At 39.3% G+C, this 20,038-nt stretch overlaps 1 protein-coding gene across 1 annotated transcript in view; it reads left to right on the top strand.

Moving 5' to 3' along the window:
• The window catches only part of CACUL1 (CDK2 associated cullin domain 1), a 71,009-nt gene extending 51,211 nt beyond the window's left edge, over positions 1–19,798 (top strand). Inside the window, exons 6-9 of the mRNA XM_032312021.1 lie at positions 4,709–4,798; positions 7,763–7,901; positions 14,420–14,463; positions 14,861–19,798. Coding sequence (XP_032167912.1) covers positions 4,709–4,798; positions 7,763–7,901; positions 14,420–14,463; positions 14,861–14,901 — 314 coding nt within the window. The 3' untranslated portion in view covers positions 14,902–19,798. The remainder of the gene's footprint in view (positions 1–4,708; positions 4,799–7,762; positions 7,902–14,419; positions 14,464–14,860) is intronic.
• Positions 19,799–20,038: the final 240 nt, after the last annotated feature.

The following is a 20,038-nucleotide window of genomic DNA, read 5'->3' as shown; positions in this document are numbered from 1 at the left end:
GAAGAAAATACTTGAAGAGAATATATAGTCTTCCAGATCTGATGAGAGAGATCTCTCTTCTTAATCTGTGTGAGCTTTCCATAGATTCATGATATTTTACAAGATCACACCCTGTGAAGAGTCTGCATAAAGGCCTGTTGATGTGAAGACATAAAGTCAGGGAAAAAAATGAATTTTTTTTTTTCCTCTTAAACCTTCAATTAATTTGCACTTTATTTTTCCAAAAAAGTAATAATCTTCCTCTTGTTCATTATATAGTTTGGTTTTCATTCAAAAGTATACTTAAAGGTAGATAGGCCTTTCTTTTCCAAGTAAGGTGTAAAATTCCTTAAGCTTTTTTTTTTTTTTTTAAATTTCATTTATTTATTTGACAGAGAGAGAGAAAGCACAAGCAGGAGGAGCAGCAGGCAGAGGGAGAGGGAAAAGCAGACTCCCCGTTGAGCAGGCAGCCCGATATGGGACTTGATCCCAGGATCCTGGGATCATGATCTGAGCCAAAGGCAGACACTTAACTGACTGAGCCACCCGGGCGCCCCAGCTTTTTTTTTTTTTAAAGTAGGCTCTACTCCCAGTGTGGAGCCCAGTGCGGGGCTTGAACTTACGACCTCAAGATCAAGACCTGAGCTGAGATCAAGAGTTGGACATTTAACTGACTGAGCCACCCAAGCTCCCCAAATCTTTTGTAAATTGTATAAAACTGAGCTTATCACATGTTTATTGAACAATTACCAAGCATTGTGCTTAGTAAGGGATTCAGACAGTGACCATTGGCCTCATTGGTTTGGGCTCTGTAACAATAAGGGACACTCTAAGTATTTATTAATGCTCTAAGTATTTATTAATGCTCTGTATTTATTAATACACTTGGGGCACTTGGGTGGCTCAGTGGTTTAAAGCCTCTGCCTTCGGCTCAGGTCATGATCCCAGGGTCCTGGGATTGAGCCCCGCATTGGGCTCTCTGCTCAGCAGGGAGCCTGCTTCCTCCTCTCTCTCTGTCTCTGCCTGCCTCTCTGCCTACTTGTGGTCTCTGTCTGTCAAATAAATGGATAAAGTCTTGAAAAACAAAACTTAAAAAAAATACACTCACTGCTTACTCTGTAGTGGGACATGTTCTAGATACTTTACTAACATTTATTTCTCAGTTGTAGTAGTCATTACTTCATGTTACAGATGGAGAAATTGAGGCATAGAAAGGTTAATATTAATTAAATTGGAAAAACGGAGTTATGAAGAAATGATTTCTCATCTCTAGTTGTACATTTTCCTATACTTGCCCCTCATTCCAACAAAACAAATAACTACACTCAAAGTCAATATTCTAAATTCTGATTAGTTTCTGTGGCTTTAGATAAATTTGAAGATGCTGGTGTTTCATTTATTATTACGGTTATTATGCTACCCCAAAACATAGTCTTTTTATAAAGTCTTTTATTTTGCTCACAAACCTGCAGTTAGGGCAGGACTTCGTGGGGTTCTTCATCTCTGCTGCACTCACCATGGGCCGATGTGATTTGCCTAGGGGTTGGGGACTTTGAAGATGGCTCACTCATGTGACTGGCAAGTTGTGGTGGCTGTAGTTTCCTCTCTTGTGTTTCCTCTAAGAGTGAGTATCTCAAGATGCAGGAAATGGAAACTGCTAGTTTCTTAAGTCCCGGGCCTAGAAATTGGTACAATGTCACTTTTGCTGTGTTGTGCTGACCAGGCAGTTATCTGTAACTGGATTCCAGGTGTGTGGGTATGAGTATAACTCTCCATGGGAAGAATTTAGGGAAGAATTTAGGGGCCATGTTTTGCAGCAGAGCCAAATGAATACCCCCTCTGCTAAGGAATAATTGGTACTCAAGTGCCCTGTGTCAACAATTGTTTCATGAACGAAGACAGTGACTTCCTGCTGTAAATAAAGGTCATTTTCTACCATCTCTCCATAACATATGTGCTTATAAAATAAAATAGCTTCTACCTTTGGCTGGTAACAAAATTGTTTTCCTTTGAATTTGATTTTTACTTTCATTAAACTTTGAAAACAGAAATACTTTTACCTTAGCCAGGGTATCTGTAGTATTTCTGTATTGCTGATTCGGAGCAAATGTGACAAAACAGGCCAGTTAATGGTAGAAGTTTCTTAAGAAAATGTAGTATGTTGAGTTGCAGTAAAGGTTTGTAGTTCACTTTTGACAGAGGGCTTTAAAGAGTTACATGATTATCAGTTGTTCTTAGGTTCTGCCTTTAGTTCAGACTCATGTAGTTTGAATTTCTTTCTTTTTTTTTTTGGTAAGATTTTATTTATTTATTTGAGAGAGAGAGAGCATGAGAGGAGAGAGGTCAGCAGAAGAAGCAGACTCCCTGCCGAGCAGGGAACCTGATGCGGGGCTTCATCCCGGGACTATAGGATCATGACCCGAGCCGAAGGCAGTCGCTTAACCAACTGAGCCACCCAGGTGCCCTAGTTTGAACTTCTTAAAAGCCAAGGATATTTTTAATTTTAGTTTTGATTTTAAGAATTACTGTTCAAATTAAAAAAGGAGAGAAGCCCTCAGGTGAAGGTATAGCTCTGAGGAAAAATTGAAGGAGGAGAGGATCTTGGTTCTGGCTCCAGTTCCACTGTTAGGAAGCTATGTGACTTTTAGGACGGTATTTCATCTCTCTAGATTTCAGTGTCATAAACTATAATAAAAGAGGTCAGTCCTAGGAGTTCAGGAAGGACCTAGTCTAGTTTCAAAACTCTTAACTTAAAATCAACAATGAGTGGAATTGTTGTGGAATTCTTGTTTTTTTGTTTTTTAGTTCCATAACTTTGGGGAGAAAACGAAGAGTAAAACTTCATTAGTACCCATCACATATAAGATCTGTATTTCAGTGGTGGCATGGTGAACTAGAAAGAATACAGAATTCAGAGTGAAACACAGGTTCTTAGACCTCTCTGCCACTTAGCTCTGTGACTTTGGGTAAATTATGCAGTGTTCTTTATTTTGTTTTGTTCTTAGCCTCAGTTTCCTTATTTTTAAAGTAGTTGATAATTAAGCTTGTAAGAAAGTAAATCCTAAATAAAGTTTAAAAGAATTAAACTTATAAAATACCTAGCAGTTGTTAAATACTCAAGAAATATTTTCTTCCCAGTCTCAAGCTGCTGCCCGTCCCCCCAGATGCCCTTCTTTTTCCTTGAAAGAGGAGACCAACTAACAAATCTCTTAAGCACCGTTCTCCTAAAAAAATTTAGGTGGAGAGGATTTTAGTGAATTTTTAACACCTTCTCAACTCTGTAATTGTTACTGAATGCAGTTCTTTTCAGTAATTCATCCCAGATAAATTTTTATGTATTTTATATATAATTTAATCTGTGAATATATCATTTCTTCATTTACAAATATATATATTTGACTACATAATTAATGTGTGATTGAATGTGAAGAGTTAGTGGGAATAAGACTTACGAAGGCCAAAACGATTGTCAAAAAGTAGGGAAATGAATGAATAGAAAAAGAGCCTCCATGTGGGGCACATGTTGAAATTAGAGATAACCTTGAGTTGAAGAGACTCCCAGAACCTAAAATTTAGAATTGCAATTGTTGAACATTATATCCTGAAATGTGATTTTCTGTGGTGCTTAACATTTGTCATCCTTAAAACTTACCTGCGGCATTCAGAGTTATCACTGTCTATTGCTGAGAGATAGAATCCGAAGGATCCACTGGATCCTTCAGAGTTATCACTGTCTATTGCTGAGAGATAGAATCCGAAGGATCCACTGGAATGGTGCACCTCTGTCCTTCATCATATAAATTCAAACGTAGCTTGCATTGTACGTTTAAAAACTATAAAATCATTGCTGGTCAAGTGAGGAGGCGTTTTCATTTTTGAAAAGGCATAGCCTATACAGCTTTATAAGCCTGGCTTAGAATAAAATTATGCCAAGTCTTGTGAGTTTTGGGGCTACTAAATTACAGGCGGTCTTTGAGAGAGAAATTAAAAAATTAGCTGTTTGGAATCATTGGTATCTGTTGTATCCACTCAAATAATGTAATACATTTGTATCTGTTAATGGTATTATCTAGAGGAATCTTCTTACTTATTTAAAAATGTTCTAATAAAATCTTTGTTGGAGAATGTAACCTAAAAGAAAGCTGACTTGGTATGGTCGGTCGGGGTCATGTGGTTGTGAGAGTTAGGAAAGTGAGGATGAGCCCCGCGATCTCTTGCCTGTATGTTCAGTAAGGAAGAAGTACGTGCCGCTCTAGTGTTCGGGAATGTGAGTCTCTGACTCCCATCACAGTTACTAAAATTACCAGTAATGTGTCTTTCAGAAAAATCCCAAGAACCTCTAATATGTTGATTTGGGGAAAGAGGAATGGTTGGGGGAGTTAGAGAACATTTTATTTTCCAAATGTAAATTTTCTGACTCATGAACTTAATGGGAAGCACTTTCAGTGCACTCGCTAAGTACCATGAATACTACTGCTTTTGGAAAGCTTATTTTCAGAACCTCCATGAATTGAATAATCTCCATTAGTGTTTTAACAGACCTGCACATATTTACTTGTTAGATTGAGCTCTACTGCAGTGGATTAAAAAAAAATCTTTAGCTTATAGACTTGGTTTGTCCTCTGGGGCTGTTTTTCTTGCACTTGTTTTACTTTAGTTTTGGGAGAAATAATAATAGAGAAACTTGCCATGTTCTATCATTTTTATAACCCATTTTCTCTTCTTTCAGCTTTACTTTTAGAAGCCCAGTCAACACCATTTCAGGTCACACCTTCAACTATGGCGAATATTGTGAAAGGCCTGTACACTCTCAGGCCAGGTAAAGAGCCATATATCTTTTGGGGTTAGACTTGTTTGTTTGTTTGTTTATGACAGCTCCAGCCTTATCCAAAGGTCAGAGTTTGTCTATGTGTTTTTTGAGACCTAATGGTATTTGGATTTGTTACAGCCAAAAAAAACAAAAAACAAAAAAAAAACCCCACACGAAAGCAAAAACTGAGTAGATACTGCACTCATCATTGTGAAATGTAAACTCAGGACTCCCTTGGAATTCCTTCTGTCCTGATGAAAACCAGCTAGTTTAAGAAATACAAGAACTAATTGGTAGCAGACATTTTGGACAAAATTGATTCTCATATCCAGTATTAATCTCTGTCTTTTGTGTTGTGGAGTTTCTCCTTTACTTGTACCCCCCCCCCACTATAGATATGCATCGACATACATCTTCCTAGGCATCTCATCTTCCTAGGCCCATTGTAACTTGCAGGGAATCTAGAAGTGTTGGTAAAATTACAGTCATTTCATAAGTTTACTGTGAAGAAAGAAATACTGAGAAAAGCAGAACCAAATGTCAAAGAGCACTATATTCAAAGGCATGGTTGATAAATTATCTCAATGTATCTATCTTAAAAAAGCTACTGAATTTAAAGGAATTCCAAGATGTTTTGTATATATCTTCCTGTTTGTAAGCCAGAATGTCAAAATTTTCATACAGTTGTATAGCAGATTTTTAAAAAATATTTTATTTATTGATTTGACACAGAGAGAGAGAGAGAGAGAGATCACAAGTAGGTAGAGAGGCAGGTTGGAGGCGGGGGGAAGCAGCCTCCCCGCTGAGCAGAGAGCCCAATGTGGGGCTCGATCCCAGGACCCTGGGATCATGACCTGAGCCAAAGACAGAGGTTTTAACCCACTGAGCCACCCAGGTGCCCCGTATAGCAAATTTTTAAAAAATCTGTAGTAGAGAGATTGCAAAAGTTCTCAGGATAGAACATTGTGCTACCACCTAGAAACATAAGGGATGCTTTCTTGACAGTACTATTTTTGTGGAATTCTCTTGTCGTTTAAGGATTAAATGAAATAAAACATTATCTAAAGAGCTTAACATAGTACTTAAACATAGCTAATAACATTAGCTGTTTTTATTACTATCCAGTTAAGTCCAGTAGTTATTTTAATTAATTGATGGCTTGATTGTTTGCTTAAAAATATGTCAGAATTTAGCTTGCTGAAATGGAAACCACTTAAAAACAGTGGTATTGTAGGTAGACTGTGATGTCAGAAATACCTTCTTTCCCAGGCTACTTTAAGCAGTTAGTCTTCTAGAATACCCAGATGTCATGTTACCTTAAATTTTCATCAGGTCTTAAACTTTGTTCCTCATAACTTCATAAACAGGTTATTCTCAGTAATTCTGTAAAGTAGCAAAAACATTTTATTACATATGTCCTCTGAACTAATGTTTGTAGTTTGACAGTTTTATGTTTATTTTACTGGATGTGCTAAAAATGGCTCATGAATTTTTCTTTTAGTGCTAGGTTATGAATGATTTTCTTTTATTTTGGAAGACATCCAAGTGCAGTATAACAAATTTCTAAATTCTGTCTCCCAAGTAGGCAGCTTTATCAGCTCTGGCTTTTATCGTAAATAACAATATTGCAGAATAAAGCCAGTCACTACATATTGAAAAATTCATAGGTATATTTTTATCTGGGTTTGAGCTCTTGTAATAGGATTCATACTACTTGTGAGGAGAATTCTGTATTTGAGAGTTGTCCTTTTGAAAAGGAGAATTTTATCAGAGAATAACCTTTTGCTGCCCTAGGCATTTTTGGAGATACTGTTAAACATATTTTGATATTTACATGCCTTGCCAGTACCCATTGTGTTCCTAGTTTGTTAAAGTAGTTTTATTCACCTGACAGATTAAAGTTGAATTTCAAGTGTAAAAGTTGCATTCATTGCACTGGTTCTCAAGTGCTGATCTTTGTATGATGAATACATTTGAACTTAAACTAAATTCCTGAGCCCTAATCTTTGTAGGTTCTTACGACTATTAAAATTTTTGGTGTGTTTCCATCTGATCTTTAGAAGCTTAGTTTAGGAACAGTGCCAGCTGTCCCATCCTGCACTTCTTCATTTAATACACACTCTTTTCTTTGATTTCTTCATCTTTATTTTAATGATTGCCTGGAGTTCCATAAAATGGCAGATCAGTCTGTCTCCCGCCACCTCTCACTGATGGATCAGTGGTTCTCCTGGGGGGCCGTACTGAGACTCTGAAGGTATATTTGAGTTGAGCTAGAAGGAGGGACACTGTTGAGAACATTTTGCCATAAGTTTATACAAGGGAAGAGTGGATTGTTTTTTGTGGTACTTGTTTTTTTGTTGTTGTTGTTTTGTTTTGGTCATGTCTAACTTAACTGTTCTCCTGTTGGACATGTTTTACTCACCATTGACCCAGCACTGCACAGCATCAAACATGTCCGCACCCTCCCCCCACCCCCGGCAACTCCCAGATTTAGAATTATTTACTCAGATTACAGTTTTTAAAGTGAGCTTACTGGATTAAACCCAGATTGACATTTTATGGTTTTTTGATCTGTACAGCGAAGATGTTTTCCAAAGGGAAAATTTGAAAGGGCAGCCTTTAAAAGGATCTGAAAGGGTAACAGTGCTAAATTAGGACCAGCAACAAGGAAGGCAGAGTGCCCTTGTTACAGGTGGATGTTATTTATATTTAGTGTTCACAGATAAAGGGAAGAGAGTGTTCATTTATTAGCAAAATGTAAAAATATCTGCTTTCTTTGTACTGTTAGTTCTTTTTAGAAAGGAGATTTAACCTGTTTGTAGATTTCTTGTCAGAATGGGATTGCATTGCTTTTTTCCCCACTTTAAGTTTGGTTTAATAACATGCATTCTTTCTGTGAACAAAGAAAGCTTTCCTTTTTTCATGTAATTTGTCTTTATGATTTCCTTAATGGATCTTTTCCTTCCCTCACAGAGTGGGTTCAGATGGCTCCAACTCTGTTTTCTAAATTTATTCCAAACATTCTCCCTCCGGCGGTGGAATCTGAACTTTCTGAATATGCTGCTGAAGATCAGAAACTTCAAAGAGAACTTATACAGAATGGTTTTACGAGGCAAGTTTTTTTTTTTTTTCTCTTTAAACAAAATCTGTCCATTTCCTTTGGTCACCTTGGTTTGACGAGGGAGGCCAGAGTTCTTAGAATGGGAAACAGCCACCAAGTAGTCAGGGTGATGCTGCTGGGGGAGAGGTTAGCTGCCGGTCTCTGGAAGTGGTGAAGCTGGGATTTGAGTATATGGAAACTGCCCTTCACTAAACATGGATTTGGAAGAAAGGAGCTCTTTCTGGGGAGCAGTGAGGCTGGGAAGCCTAGAAGGGCTCTTCCAGTTGTGACCTTCTCCACTGTTCTTAGCATTGGTGAGATGTTATGATTACTTATAATGTACTTCTATGACTGAACTAGTAAATGACTAGTTTGTGACTAGTCAAAGCAGCTTTTCGATTCTAGTTATCTTATTTTTGCTTTTGCCCTAAAATCTACTTGTTTCTCCTTAAAAAAATAGGATATCTCTTTATATGTGTCCAGAAAATTTGCCTTGCTTGGTTTTGATATACACGTGTCTAATTTTAGGGGTGAGTTTTAGTTTTAGGGTGAGTTTATTGATGCCTGATTTTTCTGAAATTTGCAATTCAGGATCCTAGCTATAACCCAGAAAGTCTTGAAAAGTGCATATTTTCAACCGAAATAGAGTATTCTATGGGAAAACACCCAAGTTGCATCACCAGATCATTGAAGGGTACAGTAAGGCCTTACATTTTCATGATCCTTACTTTTTACTCAGCTCTTTTCTATATCTTCTCTTATTTAATTCCTGACATTAAAGGAAGAAAGTTATGGAAAGTTAAGACACCTTGGTTCCTCCCTGAGGTATAGTTGTGATCACAAATAGTAGGTTGAATTTTGACTTGCTTATCTGACTAGGGCTGGGGATGGACATTCCTCTTTTATAGTTTCTGAGGCCAAGCTAAATCTCAGATTACCAGTCTTGACCAAGATTGTTTTTACTGTCTCTGGTCTCAGCATAGGTTAGGAAAGAAAGCAGAAAATCTGTTCTTTGCAGCCTTACGCATTGCTGTTTATTCCTGTTTCGTCCTGTTGCCATCTGTATTCCTGTGGATGCGGGGGCACTGAGTAATCCACGGGTCATTGGCTCACTCACTGGCAGCTCACAAAGGAAAGGCTCCTGGAAGCTGTGTAGGTAGGTCTCGTAGACCTGATTTTCTTGGGTCAAGTTAAGGGAAGGCAAGGTCATAGAAAATGCTGGAATGTTGGCAGGTAATTTTTCTCCTTCAAGTCCAGTGGTCAGGTGTTTTCTGACATTAATTATTATATCTCTAATAGTGGTATTATTTTCATATAGAGAATGAGCCTGTTTAATGCCATAGTAATTTTGCTTACTTATTTTTAAAGAGCTATTATATTCATGTGGTTCAAAAGTCAGAATGATACAGGGAGTACACATTGAGAAGTTTTGCTCCTACTTGTCTCCCCATCTATTCCTACCCCTTTAGGTGACTGTTTTATTAGTTCCTTATGATTCCTTTCAGTGCTTCTTTTAATATACAGATACAGGCAAACACAGCATGTATTCTTACTTTTACTGCTTTCTTATCCCTTCTGTCGTGTAGATAGAACTTGTGTAACTAGTCCCTTGTGGATGGCAACTGGACTTATTTCCAGTTCTTGCCGTGACAGAAAATGCTGTGATGAGTACCCTTGTACATGCATAATTATGTACCTGTTGCCGGTTTATCTGGAGAGTAAATTCCCATAAGTGGGATTGCTGGGTCAAGAGTAAATGCGGTTGTAACTTTGATTAATATCACCAAATTGCCCTTCATAGGCGGTTCGTGCCATTTTGCATATCCACCAGCATAGTTTGAAAAGTTCCTCTTCTTCATGGCCTTGCCAGGGCTTTGGATTTTCACTGGTTTGGCAGGTGAAAAATAATTACTCAGATTGTTTTCATTTGCATTTCTCTTACTAAGAATGAAGCTGAGAATATTATCAGGTTTGTATTTCTTTTCCTGTATATGGCCTGTTTATGCCCTTTGCTCACTTTTCTATTCGTTAGCCTTTTTTCCTTGAATTCTAGGAGCTATTTTTATATTGAAGAGATTGACTCTCTGCCTGAGATAAAAGTCTGTTAGTTTTCGCAATTTGTCTGTGACTTTGCTTATAGTGTTTTTTTGTTTTATTTTAAGTCATGCAGAAGTTTTTTATTTTTGTGTAGTTTTATCAGGTTATATCTTTATGGGTTATGGGTTTTGAATTGCAGTTAAAAGTTTTTTCTTAAGTAATACAAAATAATCTGAGTCTACCTTTTATTGTTTTCTCTAGGTTTACCATAATATTGACACTATGCTTTTATTAATGTTTTTATTTAAATGGTTGCTTTTAATTTTAGGCGTGAGTTTATTGATGCCTTTAAAAAATAAACAGGCTTCTGAAAAATTTCATTTCTATGAAGCAATGGATGAAGGTAGCTCTTGTGGATTTCTCTGAACACCTTGAACTCACCTTCCACAACAGTGTGTAGAACTATGTAAACATATCCAGAGACATTTTCCTAACCCTTATTTTGGAACTGAAAGAAGACACTGGGGTGCAGGGCTGCATTTCAAGTTCGTATTTCAAGAGGTGATGTGATTAACCTGTTCTGTTGCACAAACCAGATTGGGCCATTTCTAGAATTAACAACATACTATACATTAATATGAGAACAGATTATCCTGTTGGGTACTTTGCACATTGTAGGTCTTGCCTAACCTGACATTCTCGGACTTCCTGCAGTCCACTGCTGAGCTGGCCCACAGCTGTCGGAAAGGATGGGCACACGTTCTATACTTAGCAGTTGAGAGCAAGTCTGTCTATGCTTCCAGCTCTTGTGTATGGGCCTTCCACATTCTGCCCTGCCAGACTCAATGCTGCCTTTGACCATTATTTGACTAGGATTGTTTTGGAAAAAATGGTGTCCATGGGTGCAGAAAACCTTGAAAATATAATACGGGCTATTTAACAAGAATTCTGTTACTGGCTGTTCTGATTGAGCAGTCATTTTATGGTTTATTCCTAATCAGTCACATGATTCCTGTTCAGCTTTGTGAACTATTTTTTCATTTAGGACTATGTTCTGTTTGCGTGGATTGGTCCTGAAAGGCAGCACCCAGCTTTGATGTAGATGGCACAGAATGTCTTCGAAGTGTTTTGAAATGATGTGAATATTGTCAAATATATCCTCAACTACAGTTAATGGGTGTTTCTCATTTGAGCTGGAGTTTATGTGCAGCATCTTTAGATACATGGAAATAGACTTATTTGTAAGCTAGAATTAACATATAAGCTAAAAACAGCATTTTGTTTTTATCAGTTATCTGTGTAATAGAATTGATTATTGGAGGGTGGGAGAGGGCAGGTTGGTGTCTATTACATTATGGAGGAAAGCTTGTTTGGGAACTTCTAACATGCATGCCCTCAGATGGAACCTTCTCTTTCGAACCGGCCTGTTGAGCCTCTTCAAAGCTTGTAGTAAATAGCTTTTAAAGGCAAGTATTTTGCAGAGTAATTGTTACTTGGATTTCTGGAACAAAATGGTACCTTGTAGGAGTATTGTTGATCTTTTCAGCTGAGAGGGTCACTCTGGAATTGGTACTTTTTCATCTAGTAACAAGGGTCTGGTTTTGAGGACAACCATAGCTTTCTAGACTTAGGGCGTTAGGTGATGTCTTTGGCAGCCTCTTGAGTAGATCACATCTACATTATCTCTCTGTGACTTCAGTTTTCACAGCTATATTTTTCTATTATTTTTGCATGTTCAGTTTTTATTTAACCTTTCAGGGGTGGGAATGAAAGTTATCTATAGAAGTTGAGGTTCTGGATAGAAAATCCTATGTCTTCCTTTTTGATCAGCATTAACTTATTTAGAATATTTGGTGAATGTTACTGTGATGGTACTCAAAGAAGATGATATGTAAGTGTAGTTAATAATACAGGTTACCAACTGGCTTTGTAGGCACAGTGTTAACAGGAGGTGTTTAAAAAGTGGCATTAGGACACAGGTGTTGTGAGCTCTGTAGGCTGTCTAAGGCTAATACATGCTAAATGTGGTGCATGGTTTTCTCTAAATGCCCAGCCTAGAGACGAACCCTCAGAGGCCATTTGGTGTCTTCTCTTCCTGCCTGGTCATTGAGACTCCTCACCTCGCCCAGCAAGAGGTTTTTGTCCTGGGAAACTGCTAATCTAAAAGATCACTCTGAAGCACGAAATAATCACTTGGGCTGTCATCTTCATAGTCTGTCTCTAGAGGCCATTTATCAATTATTCACTGATTTGTTAATTCAGCAAATACTTATTTTTTTGCTAGATACTGTTCTTAGGTACTAGGTAAACAAATTCCTGTTTTTATGGAGCTTATGTTCTAATGTTGGGAGATAAATAACAAACACGTAAGCAAATTATTTCAAATAATAAAAAGCGCTGTGAAGAAATTGAGACAGAGCATGGGCTAAAGAGTGAGGGAGTGACCAGGGCATGTGTGAAGGGCTGGTCCAGCTAACTGGGACATGAAATGCCTTCGCAGGGCCAGACATTGCAGTGAGGCCGTAGGTGATAAAGAGACAGGCACATGGCTAACTGGTGGCACGAGTGCTACCAGCAGGGAAGACGTCAAGTACCAAAGTGCTGGCAGGTCCCAGGGAAGAAGGAGAACCAGCATGGCTGACATACAGTGGGCGGTGGGGAGGTAGGCAAGAGCCATGTCTCATAGGACTGGGAAAATGAATTTGAATTGATTCTTAACTGTAATGGAAAGCCACTGAAATAATCTAATTTATGCTTTTACATAAGATTGCTCTGGCTCTGGCCTGGGCTAATAATAAGACTCTTGCAGATTGAGTAGGGGAGAGATAATAGTGGCGTGGGTTGGGAGTGTAGCCATGGAGTTGATGGGAAGTGTTTGATTTTGGATTATGTTTTGCCAAAGAGTGCTCCAGAGGGAGAGGAAGAAAGAAATCAGGAATGAGCTAGGATTTTGGTCTGAGTAGTTGAGTGGCTAGTAGTGCCATTTATTGAGGAGGACTAAAGAAGGAATAGGGATGGAGTGGAGTCACTGGCCATGGTATACTGGCAGTATTTAACCATCATCTAAGTGTCAGTGGTGAGGAAACAGTTGGACTTACAAGTCTGAAGTGTAGGGAAGAAATGAGAGCTGGAGACAGAAATCTGGGAGTCATTGGCGTATGGATAGTATTTTAAGTCACAGGACTGGTATGATTGCCGTCCTCAACGGTGTAGAATATATACATGGAGAAGAAACAGTGACCAAGGACAGCGCGGGGTAGAGCCAAAAGTGTTTTGGGAAAGAGGAGATGAACTGTGTAGATGATACTGAGGGACCGGGCAAGAGAAAGCTAGCAAATCCATTGTTCTTACTCATTACTTGAGCAGTTTAGTTATTTGTCTGGATTATTGTCTGAGAAACTGGAAAGATAAAACTAGGATATATAGGCAGCACAGGACCTAGTCAGGACTTCTGTTTCCTTATTTGTAAAGTGGAACTAGAACTTCTATAGGTGGAGGAGAAGAACTGCTTAATATATGTCAAGGTTTGTGTTCTTCTACCTGTGGGAAGGGTATTCGTATACATTAAGATTCTGAGATGGTGCGGGTACCTGGGTGGCTCAGTCATTGAAGTGGCTGCCTTCAGTTCAGGTCATGATCTCAGGGTCCTGGGATTGAGCCCTGCACTGAGCTCCCTGCTTAGTGGTGAGTCTGCTGCTCCTTCTCCCTCTGATCTTTCAACTCTCTTCTCAAATAAATAAATAAAAATCTTAAAAATAAAAATTCTTAGATTTTTCACGAAAGCCTTAAGCAGAGTTTGGTCTTACAGTAAGGCTTTCTGCGGGGAGGGTTGCCTGGGTGGCTTAGAAGATGGAGCATCCAACACCTGATCTCAGGGTCGTGAGTTCAAGCCCCATGTTGGGCTCCCCGCTGGATGTGGAGCCTACTTAAAAAGGGGGGTGCGTTTTGAGGGAACATTTTGGATTCATATTTGAAGTTTGTCCTAGTATAAGCCAGGTCACTAACTATGTTGGTAGCAGAATCCAAGTTTATCTTCAAAGACATTTTTAGTCTGAACCTATTCCTAGAACCCAGTATAAGCCATTTTTATGGCTAATCCTTCCTGCATTTAATAGCTTTCTGTATTTAAAAGGCAGCCCCTGGGGTGCCTGGCTGGCCCAGTCATTAAGCCTCTGGTTTTGGGTCAGGTCATGATCCCAGGGTCCCTGCTCAGCAGGAAACCTGCTTCTCCCTATCCCCCTGCTTATGTTCCTCTCTTGCTGTCTCTCTTTGTCAGGTAAACAAATAAAATCTTTTAAAAAATAAAAAATAAAATAAAAGGCAGCACCTCTTAGCTAAGAATATTCAGGTTTAATGTCTGTTTTAAGCTATGCTGTTAGAACTGAAATACCTGCTTTCCTTCTGTTATGGGTTCCGTCCCTTCATTTCTCCTCTTTTGGTGTATGAAGATGTCTGCGTGTTCTGTTGATTCCTTCTTCTTTTCTTATCCCCAGAGGTGACCAGTCCCGGAAGAGAGCTGGGGATGAGTTGGCTTATAGTAAGTAACAATGTTCCTTACCATTTCTGATGGCTTCGTTATGCCAGGCAGCTCCTGGTGGGGGCGGTGTGGGGAATCTAAGGAAATGGTGTTCTCCAGGAGGCACTCTGTGTGGTCAAGGCCAGACTGTAGAGCAAGCTGCGGCGGCTCTGGAGTCTAGTTGGTGGCCGTGGTTTCCAGCAGTTGTCAGGGGCCTCCCAGATCCCTGATCATACAGCCCCTTTCACTTCAGTCAGCTTGTTTATATATATATATATATATATATATTTTTTTTTTTTTTTTAACCTCCTTTTGGGGATTGCAAGAGGGGCGAGAAATACATATTAAATAGATTCTTACCATTATCAGATGCTATTTGCTATTCATACTTTTTTCCGTTGCAATGTTTTTTTTCTAGACAGCTCGTCAGCATGTGCAAGTTCCAGAGGGTACAGATAGTGAATGTATTGAATGTACTTTCCTTCCCGAAAAGAGGACACACTGGAGCTGCAGAGACTGTATTCGGAGCACAGCGGGGGGCCTGCAGACACTCAGGAGCTCTGTCACAACGTTGTTCTTGGAGAGGATGTTGGACTTCTTTCTTTGGTTTGTAATTTTAAAAAAAACAAAAAAACTAACAAAAACAAAAAACAGTTGCTGCTAGACTTGGGGATGATTTTGAAATGGGACAATCTTTTAATGAGTTTATCTACAGATTCTGTGAGGAACAAGCATCTTGAAAAGCGACTATTGCTAAGGGAAATCCAGCAGCCAACATCAGCAGCTTCCTCCAAAAATACAAGAACAGAGAATCTTTTTTTTTTTTAAGCACTTGTTTTGTTCATTCATGGACTTGGCACTTCAGCACATTGGCTTTGCACATCAGAATCTCTTGCTTTAAAATCAAGCAGATCATTACAGTACAGTGTTTTTTGCCCATTACCAAAAAAACAACCCCTTTAAAAAGAGTTGGTCTTTGTTTAGCATTAGAAAGTCTCGTTAAAGGAAACCGCTAACTTGGCTTCTGCCATAACTTCCCCCTCACCAGTTCACAACTTTTTTCTACTCTGTGCCTTGAGCTTTGTGCACTTTGCAACTCTGTGACCATGGTGTTCAACTCACAAATGCTTCGTGAAAAGGTTTATGGTATCACAGACTCCCCCACTAAGGTGTCAGGTGTGACTTTGTAGCAGGATGCTTAATAAGTGGGAAAGTAGAAGCGTGTTGCTCACTGGTCGGATCTCCCCCTGCCTCACTGTGGCATATTCATGTTCATGTTGGGGACCAACTCTGTAGAACATATTCATTCCCTCTGTCACATCACATGATTTCACCAGCTGCTGGAGGACTGGCAGGATGCTAGTGTAGGAGTGCACTGCTCGTCAGCACTAAAGCTCCCTTTTTAGTATCGTGGAGAAATTTCCAGTGGTAACAGCTAGTTACTGTGATGCGCTAGGAAGCAGATACAGTTATTCAATCCAAATATAATAAATGGTGTGGGCTTCTGGATCCATTTCATTTTAAATGGGTGAGATAGGTACTTTGAAAAACAAAGTTTGCCGTCTGCATCTTTTTTAGCATTATATTCAAGTATACTAGGAGAAGTAGCATTGCTGTTTCAAGCTTCCTTCCAGCTGTGGCACAGCTATATATATATATTTTTTTCCCTACACCCACAGTGCTGTTTAGGTTCTTACAAAAGACTCGAAAGCTTATTCTAGTTGTTTCTGGAAGGCAAAGAAAAATAGATGTGGCAGGTGAAAATATTTTTCTTCTCAATTTTGCTTGACTCTAAATTGAGCCTATTCTCGACTCTGTTTGGCTATGTTGTGCTACTGTTTACCTCTTCAGAGAACTTGGGGCAAAACAAGATGTATCAGGGATAGTGTCACAATTCTGATTGTCAGGTTTCTCGCAGAGTTGCCTTTGTCCATTCAGTCTGTCTTTTCTCGGGAGCAGGCTGGATGGGAGAGTTTGGAGTGTGATGATAGAAGCAAGGAAGTCATCTGATAGAAGTCCTCTGGTGGCAAAATTACTGATCGGAGAAGTAAATGTAGAGATTGTCAGATTTTTTAAGTACTTATCAACGAGAGTTGGTGGATTTTGCAGAGGACTTTGACCCGGACTCGTTTAACTCTGTGAGCATGTTAGATTGTATTGGTAAACACTGAATTACTGTAAGGATAGACACAGGCTCTCACTGTGCCCTGTGCAGGTTGATTTGGTACCCCAGCAACATTGTGGTGTCAAGGAAGAACTCCACTCTATCATGAAGTCCAAATTTTACTTTATGCCATGGCATGCTTGCTGCGGGCTTATAAATAGAACACCTGCGACTGACGTCTCTCCTGAGTGGTTCTGATAATACTTCTGAAAGGAATAAAATTGGGCTGTTTCTTTAAATGTGGATGAATTCTTCATTATCCTAATAATGTGCCCAAATGCTTTTTCTGGGAGAGTATTCTACGGTCAACAATGGAACTTTCTCTATAAAAGCATTGTATTATGATGTGAATTGGCATTAAAATCTTTGGATGCTTTTGCATTATTAAGTTAATGGAGAAATATTTTATATTGTCTTTTTATTATTATTATTATGTTTATGTTAACAAAAAGTGGGCAAAGTTTGCAAAATTTAGTTTCTTTGAATATTTGCACAGCGGCTGCAGCTCACAGTGGGCCAGGGCTTGGTACTACAGATCCATGAATGGGAAGACACTGTAGAAAGAAAATACTCATCTTCCTAGCACATGTGACCTGGTTGCTACTCGTTATCTTGGCCCCTTGAGGCACATTGCGGGATGAAAACCCTATTGCTTTATGTAGAAATTGACCTTGCTTATTTAATTGGGTTTCTTAGCAAAATTCCGAGTTTGCAACATGAGAGGAAATAAGATTTGCTCTCCATTTTGTATTGACTAAGCATGGTCAGCCAGAAAGTATTTTCCTCTCACGTTTACTTGTATTCTTCTTGCCCATACTATATCTAGTTTTTCCATCCCAGTTAAGTCCTGGCTTTTGTGGGGCCCAAATCACTGAGGACAGAAAATTGTACATTGATTGTCTCATTAGGCTACACGTAGTTGATTCGGCGAGCCTGACTGGTGTGTGTGTGCAGCCTGAAACCAGACTCTCCAGAAGAAAGCCAGCTCGGTCACCTTGGAATAATGACCTGTCAAAGTAAATGACGATGGTTTTGAGAGACGGTACTTACTTTCAGAGTTGGCCTTGTGCTTCAGTAACAGTGTCCTCTCCTGGTCTCTGTGGTCACAGCTGTACCCTTACCTGACAGGAGCTACTGCTTTGTTTTCTGTGGGGCGGAAAGCCAAACCTCATAGAGTGTGACTCTTAATCTAGTAGTTCTTAGGTAGATTTAGAAGAAACTCAAACCTGGATGCATGAGTTGTGCGTTATTAAATTTTGTGGGAAAGTTACTTTTTTTTTTCCTGTCCCTTTTACAAGATTGAGGCAGTTCCTCTCCCTTTCTTTGGGGTATCGGAGGGAAACAGTGGTAAGTGAGCCGGCAGGAGGGTGGGCGCCCATGGCGTTCCTGCTGTGTGCGTCTCTGGTGCCCCAGCCTCATAGAGCTGCCACTCCCCTGGCTACAGACGCCGTGCTTTCTGTCGGGTTGCAAATTTGCACACAAGAAGAATTCCTCAGGAAGAGTTTGCACATGCATCGCCTTGCAATATTCTGTAATGACCGAACAAGGGACTTGAATGTTTTTCAGCACAAAAGGAGAACTTCAGAGTGGTGGTCTGTGCACACGTACTGGCAAAGGTCATGGTGATCTAGCAAACACGATTGGTTTCTGCAGCATAAAGTGAGCAGGAGCACTTGTATCATAGTATTTAAATAAGCCTGTTTAATCTCCAGAGTAACCCTTCCAGATTTTGTCTTCTTTTCTTACTGAGACTGGCTATATTTTCCTCTGTGTTTTTTCTGTTTTATGGCAGTTAATTATTTCCATGATTATTATAGAAGCATTGCCCTTGAGCTGAAATTCAGTTGTTTAATAAGCAGCTATTATTGAAAATAACTGAACATTGTTTTATGAATATACACTAATCTGAGATAATAAAGTATTTTAAAACTAAGAAGCAAAACAAAAAACCTACATTAGGTATCCAGTCAGTTTGGATGTTTTGAGCTGATTTTCTTTACGGCGTCTCATTGTGCTTCACAGTATTATGTTTACTTTACTCCAGGTCTAGGCCTCTTAAGGGGACTTTAAAATGTAAGATCAGAATGTGAATTCCTTGACTGACACCTAGAATAGGTTAATAGGACCTTTTCAACTGTGGTTGCAGTTTTCAGTAAGATTGCGTAAGATAAAGTTCATGTTTATCAGAAGTTAAAATAGGAGTTCTTGGAGAAATGGCTTTCTTGTTACTTTCATTACGTTATGGAAATTTGCCCCAGTTTCTGGCCACCAGAATTGATGAAAGGACCCCTGATTTTTTCAAGGGTAACGATCTGTTTTGTCCCCTTAGTTTTGATGAACTAAGTCACTGACACTTTCCCTCCTCCCCTGGCCAAGACCCTATTTTGAACTTCTTTCCAGAGCTGAGTGGCACAAGTACATATACTATTTCTGCTGATGTTGATGGTGTGGGTGTGGGAGAATTAGAGAAAATCCTCCTCAGAGGTATGTTCTAACAGGACCTCAGTACATGTTGTACTCTCTCTGGTCGAAAATTATCTTCATTTCTGGTTGGACTGTGTTGCTTAGAAAAATGTTAATGGTTTAAAATTCTAGGAAACTTATAGTGTGGCTCTGGGGTAAATTTTGTGGTTTAGAAAAAAATAAATATTTTGTATTGATTCTAACATGTCATTTCAGTGTGGCGACGATGTACTAAATGCAGTAAGACTGTGGATGTTCCCTCAGAAGGGTATGTTTTGTTAAACAGATGGCAATTTAATTGCTCTCATTAGCTCTATTTGTCAATATTATGACCATGCAATGCAGGAGAAATTGCTCAGATGTGAAGTTGTGGGAGCTATGGCTGGAAACAGGAATGCTTATGAGTAAATGGGAGGTCGAATGCAGACAAGAGGCTCTTGCCACCCACCAGCACAGCCAGAGCAAGGATGAAGCAATGAAGTCTAGTCCCTGGTGGTGCTTATTTGTTGGAAGGCATGGTGGAGCTTAGAACAGGGTGTTATGTACACCAGCTCTTCCCAATCCAAGAAAAAATGGTGGATGAAACTCTTCTTGATGGGGGATTAAAGCCACTGACTTTGGCTCTGACCTTTAACTCTTGATGGATTTGGATTCACTCCTTCTGTATTAGGGTGTATACCGTCACTCAAAAACATTGTGGTTAATGAAAATAAATCTTGTACAGATGTCCTTGGCTTGTTATGTTGATACTTGGTTCACTGTAACTTTGTTAAAATACGGAACATACGATTTCCCTTACGGTATATTCATAATGCCTCCTAAATAATAACCACACTTAGCACATTGTCTGTTCTGTCAGCTGGTTAATCAGCTGGCAGGGTGAGTGTCCATCTTGACCTTTGTACCAGTGATTGGAAAAAAAGGGCGTGTGTAGTTAATTATATACATTGAGTTACCTAGGCTGCATAT

Source organism: Mustela erminea, chromosome 14 (assembly GCF_009829155.1).
Source record: "Mustela erminea isolate mMusErm1 chromosome 14, mMusErm1.Pri, whole genome shotgun sequence".
Taxonomy (NCBI): domain Eukaryota; kingdom Metazoa; phylum Chordata; class Mammalia; order Carnivora; family Mustelidae; genus Mustela; species Mustela erminea.
This window is presented reverse-complemented; position numbering and strand designations above follow the sequence as displayed.